This window comes from Podarcis raffonei, chromosome 2, assembly GCF_027172205.1.
Source record: "Podarcis raffonei isolate rPodRaf1 chromosome 2, rPodRaf1.pri, whole genome shotgun sequence".
NCBI classification, from domain to species: domain Eukaryota; kingdom Metazoa; phylum Chordata; class Lepidosauria; order Squamata; family Lacertidae; genus Podarcis; species Podarcis raffonei.
This window is the reverse complement of record NC_070603.1, coordinates 79,842,938-79,862,895: the sequence shown is the minus strand read 5'-3', so window position 1 is coordinate 79,862,895 and position 19,958 is coordinate 79,842,938. Positions and strand designations below refer to the sequence as shown.

Genomic DNA, 19,958 nt, shown 5'->3' with positions numbered 1-19,958 from the left:
ACTGTTCCCATGCCTGTAAAAGCATTTGTTCTTGAAAGTTGCATTTCCTTATGGTTGTGGGGAGAGCATGTGAATGGGGGTAACTAAGCCTCTAAAAGAAGAAGCTAAAATATTCCCACTAGAATTTAATTAATTAAAGGCTCATTGTGCCTCCATACACATCATTGCACTGGCCATAGCTTATTCTGTTGGCATTCCATGGGCGAGGGGTAAGTCTGCTACGTCCCTGCACACTGGCTCATTAAATGAGCTAGTTGCACCAATGGGGGGATGTGGCAGAAATCACCTTTTTTTAAAGAAATACAGACTTTTGAGACAAAAAGGCCTGCCAGGAAGTGGTTCACAGCTAAAAGAGCATAATATAACTACTTAAAACATTAAAAGTGATATATATATTTAAAAATCAGCAACAGATATAAATTGTTGTTATTATTTATTTATTTTAAGAACTTAATTCGTTCTGGAGATCTGTTCTTAACCTGAAGCACCACTTTAGCTAATGGGCCCTCCTGCGCCACTGCGGCACGATTTCTGTTCTCATCCTGAAGCAAAGTTCTTAACCCGACGTAATATTTCTGGGTTAGCGGAGTCTGTAACCTGAAGCGTATGTAACCTGAGGTACCACTGTAGTAGTATCAGACTTGTCAAGAGAGTTAAATGTAAAAGCAACTTGAATGCATGCTTGAAAAGGAACGGCTGGACTTGGCATGAAGCTAGCAGCATTTTAGAGGCAGCAAGACATGGCTTAAAATATTGGTGTATACAGCTCTCTCTGCTATTATTGGATATTACAAACCAAACAACTATGATATATATCCTTTGCCCCAGATAGCTAGTAAAACACCATTTTAGAGTACGTGTACATTTTGTAGTAAAATGTAAAACTATTAGAGCCTCTTCAGGAAGAAAAAGGAGAAAGGCCTTTCTTTGCTACAAGGTAAACTAAGAGGAAGGGTTTCTCATAGGTGTGTGAGGGTGTTTCTTTGTTTCCTTCATTTATTTTCCAGAGCAGTATCAAAGAAAATCTTCTTTTTTCCCTTTCTCTCTTCTTGAAAGCTAACCTAAATAAGTCAGGCAGGTTTGCCTTCATTAATTAATAACAAAAATGCAGTCTCATAATAAATCCTTTGTAAATCCATTGACTTGACAGGTCCTTGCAAGTTAATACTGCTGCGTATCTATTTAGGCTGCAGTATTTGCACACATCTGGGAGTGTGCCCTGTTAATCACACAGTGATGCTTGCTTCTGAATAAGCACACATAGGATTGTGCTTCTGAAGACCACATGGGGTGTATTATGACCTACCAGGTTCCTTACTTTCCACCTGTTTCTGCAATCCCAAGCAAGCAGCAAAAGCAGTGAGCCCATAGTGAGCCTTGTTCAGCTTGGTGACCACAAGTTGTACAGGTCTGTGAAAGAAGTTTGTTTGATACCATATTCGCTATAGAATTTATTTACAAAATGACCTGTTAATGATAGCAAGGTATATGAGTCCATGTACATTTAGTGGAACCTATCCTAATACATTTTTATTTTAAATCCTTTTTATTTTACAGCATATATATATGTGTAATGAGGCATATGAGTATTTTTCTTCTTACCCATGAGGTTTTGTGGATTGCTTAATTAGTTTGTACATCTACAGAGCTTAAGCTTTTTAAAAAAATAAATCATCATATTCTCATGTTCTGTTGGAGCTTGGGGCTCAAGGGGAAAGTAATAGTGATTACCAGAACCTATTAGAATTAAGCCAGGCAGCTCCCAGGAGGCCTTGCTGGATGAGTGAAGGAAGATAATGTTTCAAGAAAGGACCAAAGTCATCTGTCAGGACCTTCTCTTTAAATGGCTCTGCCCCTTTGGGACAGCTTAGGCAATCTTCAAGGTGCACACTGTTGATTCTGTAGTCACACACTCCTGAGTAACTGAGGAGCAGGACTGGCCTTAGGAAGTCATCCCAGGAGTCTGGGGATTATGGACAAGCTACATCAGATGATATAGAAAGGTGTTGAAGCCCCTTCATGGAGTGGGGTAACTGGGAATCATCCAAATCAGGGTAAAACTGGGACCTAGGTGCACAGAAAATGAAACACGTGACCTTTAGGATCTTTACATAATGATCTGGATCCGAAATTGCTCCTCCATTCACATATATAGCCTCCTATATACACACACCTTATCTCACATTAAATTTAGAAAGATAAAACAGCTTCGGAACTCCGGTGGCATAATAATAATCCACCTTCCATGCAGTGAGTAGGAGATACACACATGCACACACTCACTATTCCACAACCCTGAAGTGTTTATTAGGAGTGCAATAAGGGTTAAAGATAAAAACATTAAAGGATGATGACTTATAAGCAATTTGGCCTGTAGGAAAAACAATCTCATACTCTGTTTTCCCCTATTTCCCTAGGTGGCTCCTATTTCCTACTTGAGAATATCCATGAACCCAATTTTCCATACACAAAACCATGAAGCATTATTGGCATTACCATTGGGCATGACGTTGACCTTGACCATCTACTTCCATGACAGCTTTGGAGATACTTTCCATTCACAAAATTCTGTGCTTAGCTTTGCAGTCAACAGGTACTTGCCTATACAATTAGCTTAATTTTACAGGAGATATAAGTAGCTGAGTATGTGAGATGATTCAAGGTACTGATACCTCAGCAACTGACGACCCCCTTGGGTTAGCTGTTTAAACATGTTCAGTGAACAGATAAAAGAACTGAAAAGTGTGATTTAAAGCTGGTATACTGGAGCTTTGATATGATATGATCTGAACAAACCACCCACCTGGAAAGTGATCAATGCACGTCTTCCATGAAATTACTCCAAGGCTTTGCATGTATAGGAAAAAAGAAAGGAGACTGCTTAAAATTTATTTAAATAACATTTTTAAAATCTGCTCAGGCCAAATCAGTGCCTTGAAATCGTGTCTTTTCCCAGTTGGATTAAATAGTAATCCTAAACACATTTATTTGCCATAAATCCCACTTGTTCACAGAACTTTCAAGCCATTTTACTGAGCATCAAATACTAGTAATTTATAAAGTTTGCTGATCCTTTCTTGGCATATTACAGCAGTTGCAGCCCAGTGTCTTTGCCTGGGGTCTTCTTCTTTTCCAGCTCCCCAACAGCTAGTGGGAGATCCTCTCCCACTGGCTGTGGGGTTTGAATAAGGCCAGCCAGTGAATTTGGCCAATCACAGGTGGGCCTGAGGTCCCAAGTGGGTGCATCTGACCAAGGACTCCTATGCGAGTCTTCACTCAGTCTTCACCCTTACACATAAATTAAGACTGCCTACGGACCCAACAGCTCAGTCAGAACAGGATCTCCCACCCTGTCTACCCTTCTGCAGCATTAGAACTCCACCCACAGGTGCATGAGTGAGTTAGGGGTGTGACCTTGCTATGGAAGTATTGGTTGCTGTATTCGTGGCCAGGAAGTAATTTCTCCTCCAGATGAATTAGGTCTGCCTGGGGTTTTCTTGCTTACCTCATAGCAATCATCACAATTTGTGGTGGATAAGTCATTAGGTTGAATCCCTAGTCAAGGACAGACAGGGGTGGGTAGGAAGCCTACCCCTTCATAGAATCAGGGTATCCCACTAAAGGGGTCCTAGGGGAGGTTCTTCGGCCTGAACACCCAGAGGCCATAGCACTCTCCAAAATGGTGATGCTGATGGGTTGCACCTCTTTGCTGTATGTCATAGGGCAATCCTAACCCAGGATCAACTCGCGATAATAATAAACTAGCAGGTGGGCTAGATATTTTGGGACACACCCAATGCCTATGTTAAAGCCTACTTACATCAATAATCAAGATGTGGCCTGTTTTGATCTCAAAACATAAAACTGTGGTTATAACTTCTGTCCACACACTTGGCTTCAGGGGCGGCAGACTCATTGTGCCTGGGCATGCAAATGACTCTTTATCAGTTGAAAATGATTATTTATAAGTGGCTGGTATCTGATAATATGTACATTTGCTTGGAAATACTGCAGAAGGAACTGTGTGTTGGAGTTCAATACCTTCCTAAAGTTTAGCTTTTGGGAAATATAGATGTTAACACAAGTTTCTGTAGCATGTGAGGGATGTGGCTATTTTGATCTGCTGTCTTTTGACTTCACTTGATTCTGGGATATAATAAAATGCTCTTATTTCCTTGGATACCACTTTTTAAATTACTCACTTCTTTTTGTCTATAGAGATGATTTTGTACAGGTAGGGAAAGGAGCCTCCAACAACACGTTAATAATCCGAACAATGAATGTCGGCCTAAGTTTGCTTAAAGTATGGGATGCAGAGAACAGCATTATTGCCGATTACGTGCCTCTTCCTGTGCAACATGCCATCTACCCTGAGCTCAGAGATATTGTCAAAGGTGACGTCCTTTGCTTAACTTCCTCACTGGTAAACCAAGAAGGTAAGGAATCAGAATAATAATTGACACTAACTGAGAATTGTGACAATAAAATAGGGTGTATGGCAACATTAAATTGCCATGGAAACTTCATACAGTTGTAGATGCAGCACATTTTCAAAACAACCAAATACATTATTCATTATGTTGTTCCACTATCAAATGTCAGGCCCTATCCCTGCTAAAGAGATGAACCAATTTAATCAGCTCCTCTGTCTTAACTATATCAAATCAATACGTCATTTTGCTCTGACTGGTTGTCATTTCTATTGATCTTTAAAGGAGTAATATAATTGAATTTTGCTATACGTATATGGAAAAACTAGAGGGACCACTTTTTATGTGAAGTAGGTAATGAGGCAGACAATAATATTTGAAGGAATGCATGTCAGAGAGCCGAAGTGATGGCAGTCTTATTTATATAATTTTTGAAGAAGAAAATTAATAGAGTGATATACAGATTTCAGAGGATGGGTTAAAACTAATATGGTGCTGGTGTTGGCATGAGCCTGCCAGGATGCTGATTAGGAGGACAGGCCACACAATGCATGGATGAGAATGTGGCCTTCTGAAATATGCTAAATAATTCCACTATACAGGAAAGGTGCATGTATGCGATAAATAAGGCACTTCAAAGAAAGCTAATACGCCATCCATAGGCAGTTTTTGTGTAACCTAGGCTGGGATATAGTGGGCAGACTGGTTAAGAAGCCCTGTTAAGTTTTCTATCAGTGCCTTTTTCCTCTTGCTCTACGTGTGTGTGTGTGTGTGTGTGTGCGTGTGTGGTTGGTTGGTGCAGTGGGAAGACCAGCTAGTTTACTCTAAACTGCTTACCTTGTTGCCTTTAGTCTTTGTTGCAAATGCTGCTGGTTCTTCTTTTTTTGTTTGTTTTAAATCCTGTTTACTGTTTATCTTCTGCTAGTTGTATGTTACAACTTCTTTGTGAACAATTATAGTAGTCCCTTTGGGAGGGGGAATCCAATTATCCTAAATGAAATTAAATGAATATCGCTTGGCCTATCATATCCCCACTTTTCAAAGCTGGTCCGGTTTGGAAGGCCCCTTTTTCTATCAGTGATGCTTTTGGCTTATAAACAGTGTTATGCTCTTAGAGGCAGCTATCACCTGGGAGTCATTTAAACTGCTCAACATGTAGGCTAGAGCTATGAGACAAGCCATTTGGGGTAGTTTTCTTCATTGGATCACAAACTGTGTTTTTCTCAGACGTTTGCACTTCCTTGGAAGAAAAATGAACACCTTCAGTACATCACCAGTTGCAGTGCTCACAGGCCAGTGTTTCCCAGTTATCAGTGCTTATACTATATTTTTTTTAGATTTGCTTTGAGAGAGTCTTTAAACCTCTTTTGTTGTCCACTGGTATTTTGCTTTCCATTCTTAAGTTGGGAATAGAGTAGTTGCTTTGGAAGACAATAAGAAGCACGAACGCAGGGAAAAAAGGAGAAACGAGTTAAGAGGAAGGCACGTTTGGCAAACCCTCACCGTGATCAACTCCCACACATAAACCTATGTCCCCACTGTGGAAGGACGTGTGGATCCAGAATTGGCCTCCACAGTCACTTACGGACTCACTGTTAAGACCGTGTTCATGGAAGACAATCTTACTCAGCTACGAGTGATCGCCAAAGAAGAAGTGTTACACCATGTCGGTGCAATGGAGCAATTTTGATCAGGATTCATGTTGCACCCATAATGAGTAGAGCAGCATTAAGCTTAACTCTGAAGGACTTCTTCACCATTCTCTTTGTGGCCAGATAATCCCCCTGTCTGCTTCCTGGCTATGTGGCAGCAGTGACTAGTGCTGTGGCTTTTGCTAAGGCAGTTGCTGTGACTGACCCGGATGCTGGGCTTTAGGCAGGATGTAAGACAAAAGCAGAAATCCGAGCAGGGTAGATGTAGCTCTTTTGCAGGCTGCTGCAAAAGATGAACAAATGCACCAGGCCAGACCTTCCCGTGTTTTTCCTTGAAAATCATTGTTCCTCACTAGATGGGTGTCTGCCCCTGTTTGCAAAAAAAAAGTGATCTCACACTCTGTATGCATGCACACATTTTTATTCAGTTTTTATCAGCCATGGCACATTTAACATTTAATTTTCAGAATCAGCATCAAGCTCCATGTTACATGCAATAGGTGTTCTTCTTGAGTAAGACTAGTGAAATAACTTGATGTAGCAATAGTTAATCTGATTATATATTTTTCACAGGTTTGACAGGAACATGGAGTTCTTCTTCAAATAGTATTCTTCAGATTGATCCAAAGACAGGAGTAGCAGTAGCAAGGAATTCTGGAACTGTTACAATATATTATGAGGTCCATGGATTGCTTAAGACCTACCGGGAGGTGAGACACTTCTGAATTTCATTTGTCATGTTGCTCTGGGTGGAGACTTCCTGTGACTAAAAGGAAGCATATGCAGCAGCTGAGTGTCTTTTTCTCATCAGCTGTCCCCACATACCAAATTGCTTGGTAAATTTCTTCAAGTTTAAAAAGCAGCTTTGAGATTTGATCTGCAAACTGTTTAAAGGAAATGCCGTGTTTTCAACAGTTCTGTGCACCAAGCTGCATTTTAAATTTTAGGAGAGTCGCTGAAAGGAAAACCTCTAATGAAATGCTTGTGGATATCCCATCTAGTCGTCATCCATGTCAAAAGCAGCCATGTCACCTAATATTACGTTTGCATCCGTCTGTTATTCTTATATGACAAGTTTCATCTGTGCAAAGCTAAAATGCTTTTAAATTCCAAATAGCTTTGACATATTAGTATTGTATACTTGACTAAGTGGTATGGGTGAATTAAACCACTGGTGAGATTAAGCTATACTACAATTTTGCTCTGAAAATGTTCTGTCTTCCAAGTACTGTGGGCAGGATTCTCCCAACGAGCCCTGCCAGTGGAAGCTCTGCACAAGGACTTCTGCTTGTACAATGGGGCTTTCTTCCCGCCTCCCTCCACATGCTCCCCAAAATTGGCTTGGAGTGGGGCTCAGAGAATCCCAAGAACAGCACATGGGGGAGGAGAGGTGGAGTTGCTTGCACAGACAGAACATTCGTCATTTAATTCGACTCTGCATAGCTAGATCTTTATGCACAGACGTTTTTTGTGGCTCAGTGGGAATTGCATCCACATAAATAAGTGATAGTATGATCTCTTATTTTTCCTTCAAGGTGTCGATTAATGTACCTCAAAAGATTGTGGCAACACATGGAAGTGGAATGAAAACAAGTTTGCAGGGCACTTTAACTTCGAAAGTTGTAGTTAAAATTGGGCATGGAAGCAAAAATCTCAAAGGTACCATATTTATTAACTTTATGTTTGAGTGTGAAAACTTGGACCAAACAGGCAAGCTTTTCTATGTAACATTAATTTTATGTATAAATACTACACCATTTATTATCTCTGTGTACAGCTTGTTGAGTTTCATTATGGGAAGGCATCTAAATAATTATTTTAGGGCATATGTAATTTTTCACTTAGCTGAATTAATGATGTTCAATATTAGTGGAGCACATACCTTTCATGGAAAAACAGCAAGGTTTCAGCCTCAACACAGACATGTATTTCATACATGCCCCATAATCCCCCTTAGGGTCCTTTAAATGTAACCCATTTTGAAAGCTTTACTGGGAAGCAGAATATGACGTTAATAAATCAATAAACTGGGTGCTGCTGCACTTCTGCTAGTTTGGGTGGCAGCCCACCTTGCGTGATCCTTCCCTCTTGTTAAAGAACAGGAGAAGAAAATAAGAATCATTATTGTACACCCATGCTTACGTGCAGATGTCCTGCCTCAATTATGCCTTTATATGATCAGCAGAGGGAACACAATCATCTACTCCTTTCACCAAGAGTGGCAATTTTTGAATGAGTCTATTTAGCCAACCATCTGCCAAACTTGTGATCGTTCAATACTTTGATCTTTATTCCTTTTGAAGAACTTAATTTAGAGTTTAGGAGGGTGTTCTGAGAACATATACCTCTAAAAATTACTTAGAAGTATTTCAGATGGGTGCATGTAGAAAGCATAAATAGTAATTTCTGTGCCATTTAACACACGTTTAACGATTAACAAGCAAGCATATTTTAACAATGCAATGCTGAGTACTCAGTACTTTCTGATATATTGAATACATGTCCAAGGGAACTAGTGCTTCATTTCAATCCAATAATAAATGACACAATTTATCTTCTTGACAACCTCTGGAAAACACATTAGTGAGACTTCCATAGTATACCAGGCCTGCTGGTTACAAGGCCTTGATCCAAAGTTTAAATGAAGTGAAATTACCTGTGGCTTAATATGACCTATCACCTGACAACACTTTATACCTCATTCACTCTCAATAATTATTGTTGTAAAGCTGTCGGTGTTAAATGCTTTCATGTCGTAGGTGAGAGAAGGCAGCTGTATAAGTCTTCCTGCTCTAGTAAATGTCTCTTGCTGTATATGCTTAATGGTATAAAGAAGATTACAGATGAAGATTAAATTTCTTACTACCAGGTTCTGCTATTTCTTTTTAAAAATATTTGTTTTTCTTCTATTTTAATTCTTTTACACAATTTTTCTTAGGAGAATGTTCACCCGCCCAGATTGAAGTAATTGAAGAAATGAGGCCCCAGTCTAGTATCAATTGCCAACTTCATTTCAACAATGATATATTTGATTTTCCAGCCTCTGAAATTTTTGCAGCAGAACCTGGGTTTGATGTAGATTCAGGTAAGACAAAAAGAAGCCCCAAATCATACCAACCACTCTCCAGTCCGTCGTGCATGCTATGGTACTATATTTATCCTTTTAAGATAATACTGAGTAATGAGTTGAGGGAGCAAAAATAATAATCCAGTACATAAGTAATAAAGTAATAATGAGCAACATGGGAATATAGAGATACAAATGTGCCAAACAAGTTTAATGATGATTGGCTAGAACTGCAGTGTTAAATGAAGACAACACAGCAGGTGATAGCAAGCTGCTTTTCAGTGTTTGCAAACACCCTTGTTTCTCAGTGCTTCAAAACAGTGCAAAACATTGGACCTGAAAAGCTCTTTGCTCATGTCAATTTCAGTTTGCCAGCACAGAACACTGTCTCTTATGTCAACTCAACATATGACGTTGACTGTGGTGTTTTCATGCTAAGGTTGCCCTATTGACATTGAGCCTCTGAATAAACATGCTTAGGACTGGAGTGCAAAACACTCAACAGTAACACAGTGTAGAAAACTACAGTGGTACCTCGAGTTACAGATGCTTCAGGTTACAGACTCCACTAATGTGGAAGTAGTACCCCGGGTTAAGAACTTTGCTTCAGGATGAGAACAGAAATTGCGTGGTGGCGCAGCAGCAGTGGGAGGCCCCATTAGCTAAAGTGGTACCTCAGGTTAAGTACAGTTTCAGGTTAAGAACGGACCTCCAGAACAAATTAAGTTCTTAACCCAAGGTACCAGTGTGCACTGAGGGGGAACAAGCTATTATTATTCAAATTGTTCTTGGTTCTTTCAGATGACTTAGTACTGACATTACAGGAGCCAGAATCTAGTACTAAAAGGGTTTTAGAATTAATTCAGGAATTTGGTCAAGTGGCAGGTTTTAAACTGAATAAGTTAAAAACCAAAGTTTTAGAGAAAAATTTAACACCGATTGAAAGAGATAAGTTTCAGAATGAGACAGGATTGACTGTGGTAAAGAAAGTGAAATACCTAGGGATTAATATGACAGCCAAAAACGGGAACTTATTTAAGGATAATTATGAAAAATGTTGGGTGGAAGTGAAAAAAGATTTAGAAATTTGGCCAAATTTGAAGCTTTCACTGTTGGGCCGAATTGCTGTGATAAAAATGAATGTATTGCCGAGAATGTTGTTTTTATTTCAGACATTGCAAATTGTGGACAAGATGGATTGTTTTAAGAAGTGGCAGAGAGATATTTCTAGATTTGTCTGGCAGGGCAAGAAGCCCAGAATAAAATTTAAGATACTGACAGATGCAAAGGAAAGGGGTGGATTTGCCCTGCCAGACCTTAAACTTTACTATGAATCAGCAGCCTTTTGCTGGCTGAAAGAATGGCTACTTCTTGAAAACACAGACATTTTGGATTTAGAAGGTTTTAATAATGTATTTGGATGGCATGCATATTTATGGTATGATAAGGTTAAAGCTCATAAAGCATTTAAAAATCATATTGTCAGGAAGGCTTTGTTTAATGTTTGGATAAGATATAAAGACTTGTTGGAAAATAAAACCCCAAGGTGGCTATCACCAATGGAGGCAAAAGCTCAGAAAAAGCTAAATATGGAGGCCAAATGGCCGACATATTGTGAAATTTTGGAGCAAGAAGGAGAAAAACCGAAATTGCACAGTTTTGAAAAATTAAAAAACAAAGTGAGAGACTGGCTTCATTATTATCAGATAATGGAGGTATACAATTTGGATAAGAAAATTGGCTTCCAGGTGGAAAAGTCAAAATTAGAAACAGAATTGTTAGAATCCAAAACTAAAAATTTGTCAAGAATGTATAACTTGCTGTTGAAATGGAATACTCAGGATGAAACGGTGAAATCTGTTATGATTAAATGGGCACAAGATGTTGGACATAATATTATGTTTGCTGACTGGGAACAGTTATGGACCACAGGTATGAAGTTTACGGCATGCAATGCCTTAAGAGAGAATATTATGAAAATGATATACAGGTGGTACATGACCCCAGTCAAGCTTGCAAAAATCTATCACTTGCCCGATAATAAATGCTGGAAATGTAAAGAAAATGAAGGTACATTCTTTCACCTTTGGTGGACGTGCCCAAAGATTAAGGCTCTCTGGGAAATGATATATAATGAACTGAAAAAGGTATTTAAATATACCTTCTTGAAGAAACCAGAGGCCTTTCTCCTTGGCATTGTCGGCCAATTGGTGCCAAAGAAGGACAGAACTTTTTTTATGTATGCTACAACAGCAGCAAGAATACTCATTGCAAAGTATTGGAAGACACAAGATCTACCCACTCTGGAAGAATGGCAGATGAAGGTGATTGACTACATGGAACTGGCAGAAATGACTGGCAGAATCCGAGACCAGGGAGAAGATTCGGTGAAAGAAGACTGGAAGAAATTTAAAGACTACTTACAGAAACAATGTAAAATTAATGAATGTTAGAAGGATGTTGGGTAGAAACTAAGTGGTTTCCAGCTGTAATGTTTCAAGAGATATGAAAAAAAGAGGTTTTATAAATGGGTAAAAGTTTAATGGTAAGGATTTGCTGAACTAACAAATTGAACTGGAATACAAAGAAGGGAGGTACGAGGAGGTCCGGGGAAATAAGTGTAAGAAAGTTATGTTATCGAAAATTAATGGATGTTTTTAACTTTTTTTATTTTTATTTTTTTGTATGTTTATGTTCATTTTTCATTTTTTGTTATACTTTAAAAACTGTCAATAAATATCTTTCAAATTGTTCTTGGTTCTTTAGGACATTATACTTGTTCCATCACAATGAACAGACTTGCGGACAAGCAGCTAAAACAACTGAGTATGAGCAAAATGGCTGTTGTTGTAACAGCTTCAGTCCAAAGCAGCCATTTCTCAGAGTGGATCAGTGCCGAAGTGCCATTTAATCCGGGATTTTACGCTAATCAGACTGAAATTGCCTTGAATAATCATTACACAAGTTCTGATGTGAAGATATTTGGAGCCACTGAAATTCTTGAAAATCTTGTGGTAAGTCATGACCAGTATTTTCAATTTGTTAATGTCGTGTTTCCATGAGCCAATGTGGATACCATGCACAGCAGTCCAATAAACAGCAACATTTGAGCTGCAATGAAAAATTCGAAGCAAATTGGATTTCAGGCAGTAACAGAAATTTGGGGTGTAAAGACAATATCCATCATATTGTCAATCTTTGTATGAAAAGTTAAAAATAAGTTTAAAACAGGTACTTTAAGATGTATTTTATTCACTGAAAGAGACCACTGAAAGGAAGTCAAAGGAGGCACAAACTTAGATCAGCTTGGGCTTTTTTCTGTGCACTACACTATTCTGCACATATATTTCACATAGTTACTGTTTTGATTTCCTGTAATTAGGTGGGTGTTATCTAGGCCACCCAGTGCAAATTCTCCTTTAATTAGTTACATTAGTAAGCTAATAAAATTAGAAGTCAAATTAATTGAAGTTCATCTTTATGTGAATATACCCAAGGGTGTGAAGTAGAATTTAAGCAGTCATTAAAGGAAACAAATACTCATATTGGTATTCAGCTTCATAAGTTGAGTGGGGGGGGGAATACCATTTGCATTTTAGCTACCCTATTTTTAATACAGAAAGGTAGAGTTGGCAAGGGACTTGAACAAATGAAGACCAAAAATGATTTATGATACTATAACACACCTTTGGGAATATCAGGAGAGAATAATATTCTACATAGTACTCTGCTGCAGATGTTAAACTATAATCCATAGAGGCATCATTAGAAAGAGATACAAGAAATGCATAGCTGACGTGACTTGGAGAAAAGACTGTCCAGCTTGGTATGGCAGGTCGTCTTGAGCAGAGGGTGTCTATCAAATGGCTAGAGAGCATCTGTGAGAGCTCACTCTTCCAGGGGAAGGGTCATCTATAACAGAGAAGTGCCATCAGAAGAGGGAAAGAAAAGAACATTTTAAAAAAATCGAATAGATCTGTCTTGGTTGTGCATCTGACACAGGACTCAAGTGACAAATTAAGAGAGGGGATACGATCCCGCAGTACAATTTTTCTCTATCTCTGAGTGCTGTCAGTAAATAATACGTGTTTATCTTGTAGGTGAAATCTGGCTCGCCTCTGGTGGTGGCCTTTGAGAAGGAAAGGTCCTATGGCTTGCCTAGTTATGTAACATATACTGTCAGCTTATCAGATCCAAGACTTGCAAGCAAAGGGTCTCTGTCTACTACACTTACCATATCCAGCACAGGGACTGACCAATCTATCACAATCCCAGTAACAATGTTTTATGTATCTGACAGACCCTTATCAGTGAGACGTAAGTTTCTCTTTCTATATCTATACCTTCCATTGTAGTAGTCCCTTTTAAAAAAATATTAAATGTGTTATTGTAAACATCAGCGTTTTTAGTGTTGGATTGGCATAAGTTTTATCTCCAAAGCTATATGTAGGCAAATGTGGTAGTGTAGCATTGCTAGAACATAGATTTTATTGCATAAAGAATTTTCCTAATTTGAAAAAGTTCAGAAAATCAGTGTCTGTTTGGTATTCAATGCCTCTGTGTTCACCAACACCCCAGAACCTTTCCTTTCTATGGCAGGTCTTCGTGCTTCCAAAAAGCTCATACAAAAGGGAGGGGACCCAGAGAGTGGCATCAGATCTATGGCTTTAGTTGAAAGAGCAACCTGGGAAAGCACCAATTTGCGCATAATTATGTTTGGGTGCATGCGTGGGAATTTTTGCTGTTTACTCACCATTGATCTCTCAGGAAGCACAGCATCATACTCATACTGATAATTCCTTAAAGCTATATTTTAAGGATAATAGTATAACATCTTCAGGGGCTCTGGAAAGCAATTAATATTGGCATTTAAATATATTTTTGAACTATCACAGGCATGCACATTCCAAATGTTACTTTGAAATAATCAAATAGTGTTATTTAAATAGATAGCACAATTGGATTCAAACCAGTTTAGGGTATTAGGTCTATTTATAACATGGATACCCATATATCTTCTTTTTAATATGATCCTCAGATGAACCAAGCTTATTCCAACACTTCCTTGATTCCTATCAAGCCATGTTTTTCACACTTTTTGCACTACTAGCAGGGATGGCTGTTACAGTAATAGGTAAGTGCCAAGGGGTTCTGAAGCATCCCTCCCCCCCTTATTTTTTTCAAAGTTTATGTGATTTCAAATTAATTTCTGCCAATTTGTTCTGCCATGTCTTTCAGTGCACTATGCTATTTTCTCACCAAAGGAACAGCTCACTCACCCAGCTTTTCTCCCAAGGACGAGTCCTGAGCATAGACAACGTAAGCAGATCTTAAACCATTTTAAACTGAAATAAACTTTTCTCGCTTAAACTACTGCAGAAACATTGCAGCAAGGGAGAGTGTTCCCCTCAGAGTAGACTGCCTGAGCCAAGTGGCATAACTGTACTTTGCAGGATACTGAAACTTGGCAATTTTGACTCTTATCATCCCACACAAGATTTTTATTTAATTGTGGCTCCTCTGAGCCAATGGGAAGACTAATTTTAGTTCCATGCTTATGAAAGGAAACTACAAGAAGAGCTGTAATACTAAACTAAATCCTCTCTTCTTCTTAAAATGGCGCAACTTTCAAAGAAAGTCAATCAGCTTGTGATAAACCCCAAAGAGATGTTTTGCCCTTCTTTTTTCTTATATAGCAGGATGGGGAACTTGTGGCTGTGGGTGTTTTTGGATTCCAACTCCCATCAGCATGGCCGTTGGTCAGGGATGATGGGAGTTGGAGTCCAACAGTGTCTGGAGGGTCAAAGGTTGCCCCTACCTGTTGCAGTGGTTCTCATTCACAGAACACAACATTTGGAAATGGGAGAAGAAAGTTTTCATTTTCACTAAATATGTAGACTTTCTTCAGCTGCTATCTGTATAGTGAAAAGCAGCCCCAGAGGCTGCAGTTGGGAGCAGAATAGGATGGAGGAAAAGTGTTGTTGATCCCTTTCCCCACCCACCATTTGTAGCTCCCCAGCTGCTTTTCTGCCTATTGTCAGCTTAAGGCTAGTTCTCAATGACCTGATAAAATGTGGCTGAGCTTTCCTACTTCAGATTGTCTACACATGTTCTTCCATAGAAAACAACTTCCCTCACCATGGAAACTTGGACAAGGACTCTAATCTAGCCTTTACCTGACGTGCTAATGTTCTGTATGGAGGAGTGTTGCTGGGGTTTTTTGTGGAGGAGTTTTCAGTCATGCGAGACCCCATCTGCAATCTGAAGTGTTATTTGTGAGAAATAGGTCTTAGCTGGTAGAACACTTATTCAGAATAGCTAGTTGATTTGTTCTCAATATTGTTATTTAATATTCAGTCTTACAATGTTACATCCTGCCAATAGCTCAAGGCAGATATCCCTCAAGTGAGTGTGAAGATTTGAGCATTGAGGATTTATTGTCATGAGATGGCCAGGATGTTGGCATGTGTGTTTTTCTTTCTGGGAAGCATTTCCACAGCACTCTGCAGCCTGCCTACCTACCTGTGCTTCCTCATTGTCCATGCTAAGAGTTACTTCATGATGTGTTACAACATAGTGCTGTAGCAACCATTCCATTAGTGTAAGCTTTTTTTGCACTAATTTTTCTTCCCTTTGATAATGCTTGAATGCTTTTCTCATTAAATGATGGAGAATGGTAAAAAAACAACAACACAGGAGATATTTTCAGAACAGCATTAGCCTGAATCATGCTTTTGTGACTCCATGAAGATCCTTAACACGAAACAAACAATCTAGCAACATCCTTATCATTTATATGAATAATAATTCTGCCTTTTGTTTATAAATGTAGGATTTCCTGCTCGATCTGCACCTTCCTTCAGTTCCACATCTTCAGGCAGCATTCGCGGCTCTCCCACCAGACTTTGGAGTCCTGGCTATGCTTCACAGTAGACAGAGCTTTTTCCCCCTCTCAAAAGACTCGTTTGTATTTTAAAGTACTAGTGCTTTTACTGGTAACTAATTGCCAAAGCTTAGCTTTTTGCTCAGTTTATTGCGACTCTCTTTCTTTGACGAATGCAACAAAATTTCTGTATACCTTTATAATTCACCATCCCCATATTATTTAAGGGTAGTAGAATCTACTCTTCCACAATCTGTCATTATTAGCAGTACAACTTGGGTGTTGGGAGAGGAATTAATGGGTTAATGCCCAGTATCTGTGTTGATCTAGCTTGCCTTTTCTTTCTTTCAGTTAATATTAGTTATACCTCCTAATTGTCCGTATCAATGCAGTGCATATGTTTGTTTACTTCCTGTGGAAATTGTATTTTTATAGTTTCATAATGAGGCTTAACGCAAATAAGGAAGAGAGATACAAGGACATAAGCCAAAAACATGAAAGGGATATATGCTTCTAGAAGACTAAAGTTTTAGTTTGGTTACAGATTTTATTAATTTATTTTGAGACTCAGGAATGAAAGTGCTGCACTATTACATTCTCACACCCTTTAGCCTTATAAATAATTTGAATTTTCCAGTTTAGAAAGTAGTTATGCTGTAATAACTATTGAATAGTTGTGCCTTTTTTGTGCAAGAATTGTAGTAGGGTCTCCTCTCACCTAAAAATAGTCAGCATACACTTCACCAGTTGCTGCAAGTACCAAGACCCTCTGCTATTTACCTGTAAATGAAATTTTTATTATAGTTATTATTTGACTATGCAGGGTGTTTTTTTAAAAAACAGGAACAGTTTTATTTTAATGAAGAGTTTATTTTAAGCTGAGTCTTTTTTAAAGAAAATAATGTTGATATAAAGTGGGTGATCGTGTATTTTTTTAGTTCTTTGCAAATGTTAAATACCTCAACAGAAACTGGCCACATTTGGGCATCATGCTAAATCAGCACTGGTGAACGTCTTTAGCTCCATGGGCCAGATCCTTATCCAAATATGTCTCGTGGGTTAAACTTGGACAGGTGAGTGACCTACCTGTCAATCTCTTGGTGTTACAAATGACATTTCTATCCTTTGGAGTGCCAAATGTCTGGAAGGCAAGGCACTCCTAAAAGCAAGCTTTCCACCTTTGTCTGCAGTGAAACAGCTTCTGAAATTAAGGGAAAAACTTGCTCCTAGCAGCAACTTGCTGCCTGCTGCATACTTAGAAAATTAGCCAAATTGAGCAAGTAGGGGTACACAACAGAGTTTCCTATAAGGAGCTCTCTTGCACGCCCAGATCCAGCAAGGTTGCCCTTGCTGGGTTCCTGCTTTGTGCAGCACTTCAGAGGCTCCCAACAATCAGTTTGTTTAGATGCTTTGGAAGATGCACAAGGAGGCTTTGGCCAAGAGTGCCTTTTTGGCTGAGTCAAGCCCCGCCTTTACCTGTATGATGCCATGTGTAGGGAACACCCAAACCACCCTGATGGGCCAAAATTGGCCATAAAAAACAAGGAAATGCAAAATTGGCCTGCAAGAGTAAGGTTCCTCACCTGCTTGCTAAAAAAAAAAAATAGCTCCAAGGATGAGTCATCTGAATCCTAATCTGTGGCCAATGCTGATTAGAATATTGTTTCAGTGAGCCAAAGCAACAAAGAATTCCAGTTTGTCGAGTCTGAAGAATATGGCAAGTTGTGGTGAATCTACACTAGAAATGAAAGCTTCCACATTCCTCCTGGGTGTATGGGAGTGGGGCTCATACAAGCCCAAAGCCCACTGTGGTTTATTGGCCAAGGCTCCAATGTGGCCAGTGAGTCTCAATGAGCATCTCTTGACCTGATACTGTGGCCTGGATTAGGACCCTTATACTTGAAGTGCTGCACGAGTGTCATGGAAATGTGAATAAGGGAGGTTACACAAAAGAGCTGCTCAGTCCTCACAGACTGACTTCCGCAACAGGAAATATTTTTATTTTTGTTGTGCTGTCTATACGGTTGCGACCTTCCCACCTGAACGTGTGCATGCCCTAGCTCTACTGAGGTCAGTGCAGTTACTGTTCAATTTAAGCAGAACAAAATTTTCCCCAAGGATTTAGCTGGTATAATTAATACTTTGTGTCGGCATGTAATCTACAATAGGCACAGGTAGCCAAAGAAGTAACAACATACCACCACATATAGTATAAATTTGGACTGGAAACGTCACATGGTTTCTTGTGGACTTTTCTTCCTTCCTTCTTTCATACAATGGCTGCTGGGAAGTTCGGTGTCTACAACAACCAGCAGTGTGGTTCTTTGATGCCATAGCAGTAAGGAACTCGAAGGTTGACCTGGAGTAATTGTTTCTAAATTCCAATTCTCTAGCTCAAAGCTTCTCAAATGCCTGGCTGTTCAGTATTTACTGGGCCCAGAAGTAGGTCGCTGTGCAAATGCAGTGTTGCCAATCTGACAGGAAACAAGACTGCCAATAAAATACAAAGGTGAAGTTTTTCCAGAGGTTCAACAAAAAAGAATGTGATGTTTACAAAGTGAATATTCTCTAGGTCTGGTCTTTGGACTGTGGGTGACATCCAGCTGTGGCAGCCCACTTGTGCAACAGATTTCTGCTCAGGCAATAGGTGTTCCCTTTCTTTTCCTTCTTCCTACAATCCCCAACTGATCCAAAACTGCCATGAAGATTTGGAGAACCCTCTGGAATAGATCAGAGACATGGGGTGGGAGGCTACAAGAGGCAGGAGAGCGGTGGGGTCCCATCACATTATCTGATGTGACATTGGATATCACCCACTGCCTGGTGTTGGAATTGTATCATAAACACCTTCTTTTCAACCCTAAGTGTTAATAATTAACATTTAACGGGGGCAGTTTAGAATAATAAATCTTAGTGCCTAATTCTAACACTGTGAATGTATGCGACTGTGAACAATCCTTATTGTGATGCTTACAAAAAATGTCAATGAAGGGAATATTTCATGGAAAATTTGAAAGTCGTACAAAGATACTGTGACAAAGTTGTATTTGTATATTGAAAACACAAAGTTTTTGTTTGGTTTCCCACAGTTTATTTGCTTGAGAAATAAAGATACGCTTTAACACATAAGCATTGCCTGAAAATGATTAAATGTACACATTCAACCTTAGACATTTTTGTAATATAATCATGATGAGATGGATGTATAAATTGGTAACAAGGGAAGGGAAAACTTACAAATGCAATACAAAATAATAAGAATAAGAATAAACAAAAGGCTCTGGAAGAAGAGGAGGGGGGCGTTGACGTTAACTGTCTTTTCACAATGTCCATGTTTTTGTTTTCACACCTAGCTGTCAAATGAATAGCCTTTACATCTGGGGATAGCATTTCCTTCTAATTCAAAGGCAAATACTGAGTTCATTGGGAGACAACCAGAGGCTCCCTGCTGCCCTAGGAATGTCTTTCAAGTAAAGTAGGCAGTGCTGTTTCCCATACTATTTGGTGCCATTGGTCCATGCTTACTCCTGACAGGTCTCTCCAGTGTCTGGTTATGGTGTTTCTGGCTGCTGAAAGTACCATATTTTTCGCTCCATAGGACGCACCTGACCATAGGGCACACCTAGTTTTTAGAGGAGGAAAATATGGGAAAAAATATTCTGAATCAAATGTTGCACTAAACTATTTAAAGCAGCAAAGCGGGTGGTTCCTGTCCGCTTTGCTGCTTTAAATCGAGCCTCAGAGGAGGGTAGGCAGGGGAACCATGGCTTATCTAAGTCCAGTTAATAATGCTGAGCCTGACTTATGGCCATCGAGATTAGCCTGGCCGTCTCAGTGGAAATCTGGGGAGGCTGAGGTGGACTTTCCAGTGGTCAAAGTGTGGTTGTGTCTTCCTGCCCGGCATCTATTTCCTGCCGTCTTTACCC

At 39.3% G+C, this 19,958-nt stretch overlaps 1 protein-coding gene and 1 long non-coding RNA gene across 2 annotated transcripts in view; both read left to right on the top strand.

Moving 5' to 3' along the window:
* NUP210 (nucleoporin 210) overlaps window positions 1–16,374 on the top strand; it is an 86,080-nt gene extending 69,706 nt beyond the window's left edge. Inside the window, exons 31-40 of the mRNA XM_053377714.1 lie at window positions 2,418–2,593; window positions 4,219–4,436; window positions 6,656–6,792; window positions 7,618–7,741; window positions 9,021–9,167; window positions 11,916–12,163; window positions 13,250–13,466; window positions 14,188–14,283; window positions 14,388–14,468; window positions 15,982–16,374. Of these exons, the coding sequence (XP_053233689.1) occupies window positions 2,418–2,593; window positions 4,219–4,436; window positions 6,656–6,792; window positions 7,618–7,741; window positions 9,021–9,167; window positions 11,916–12,163; window positions 13,250–13,466; window positions 14,188–14,283; window positions 14,388–14,468; window positions 15,982–16,082 (1,545 nt within the window). The 3' untranslated portion in view covers window positions 16,083–16,374. The remainder of the gene's footprint in view (window positions 1–2,417; window positions 2,594–4,218; window positions 4,437–6,655; window positions 6,793–7,617; window positions 7,742–9,020; window positions 9,168–11,915; window positions 12,164–13,249; window positions 13,467–14,187; window positions 14,284–14,387; window positions 14,469–15,981) is intronic.
* A 1,323-nt stretch (window positions 16,375–17,697) lies between these two features.
* Window positions 17,698–19,161, top strand: LOC128408276 (uncharacterized). The gene is made up of 2 exons (XR_008329016.1): window positions 17,698–18,160; window positions 18,220–19,161. It is a non-coding gene; the product is annotated as an uncharacterized LOC128408276 (long non-coding RNA).
* Window positions 19,162–19,958: the final 797 nt, after the last annotated feature.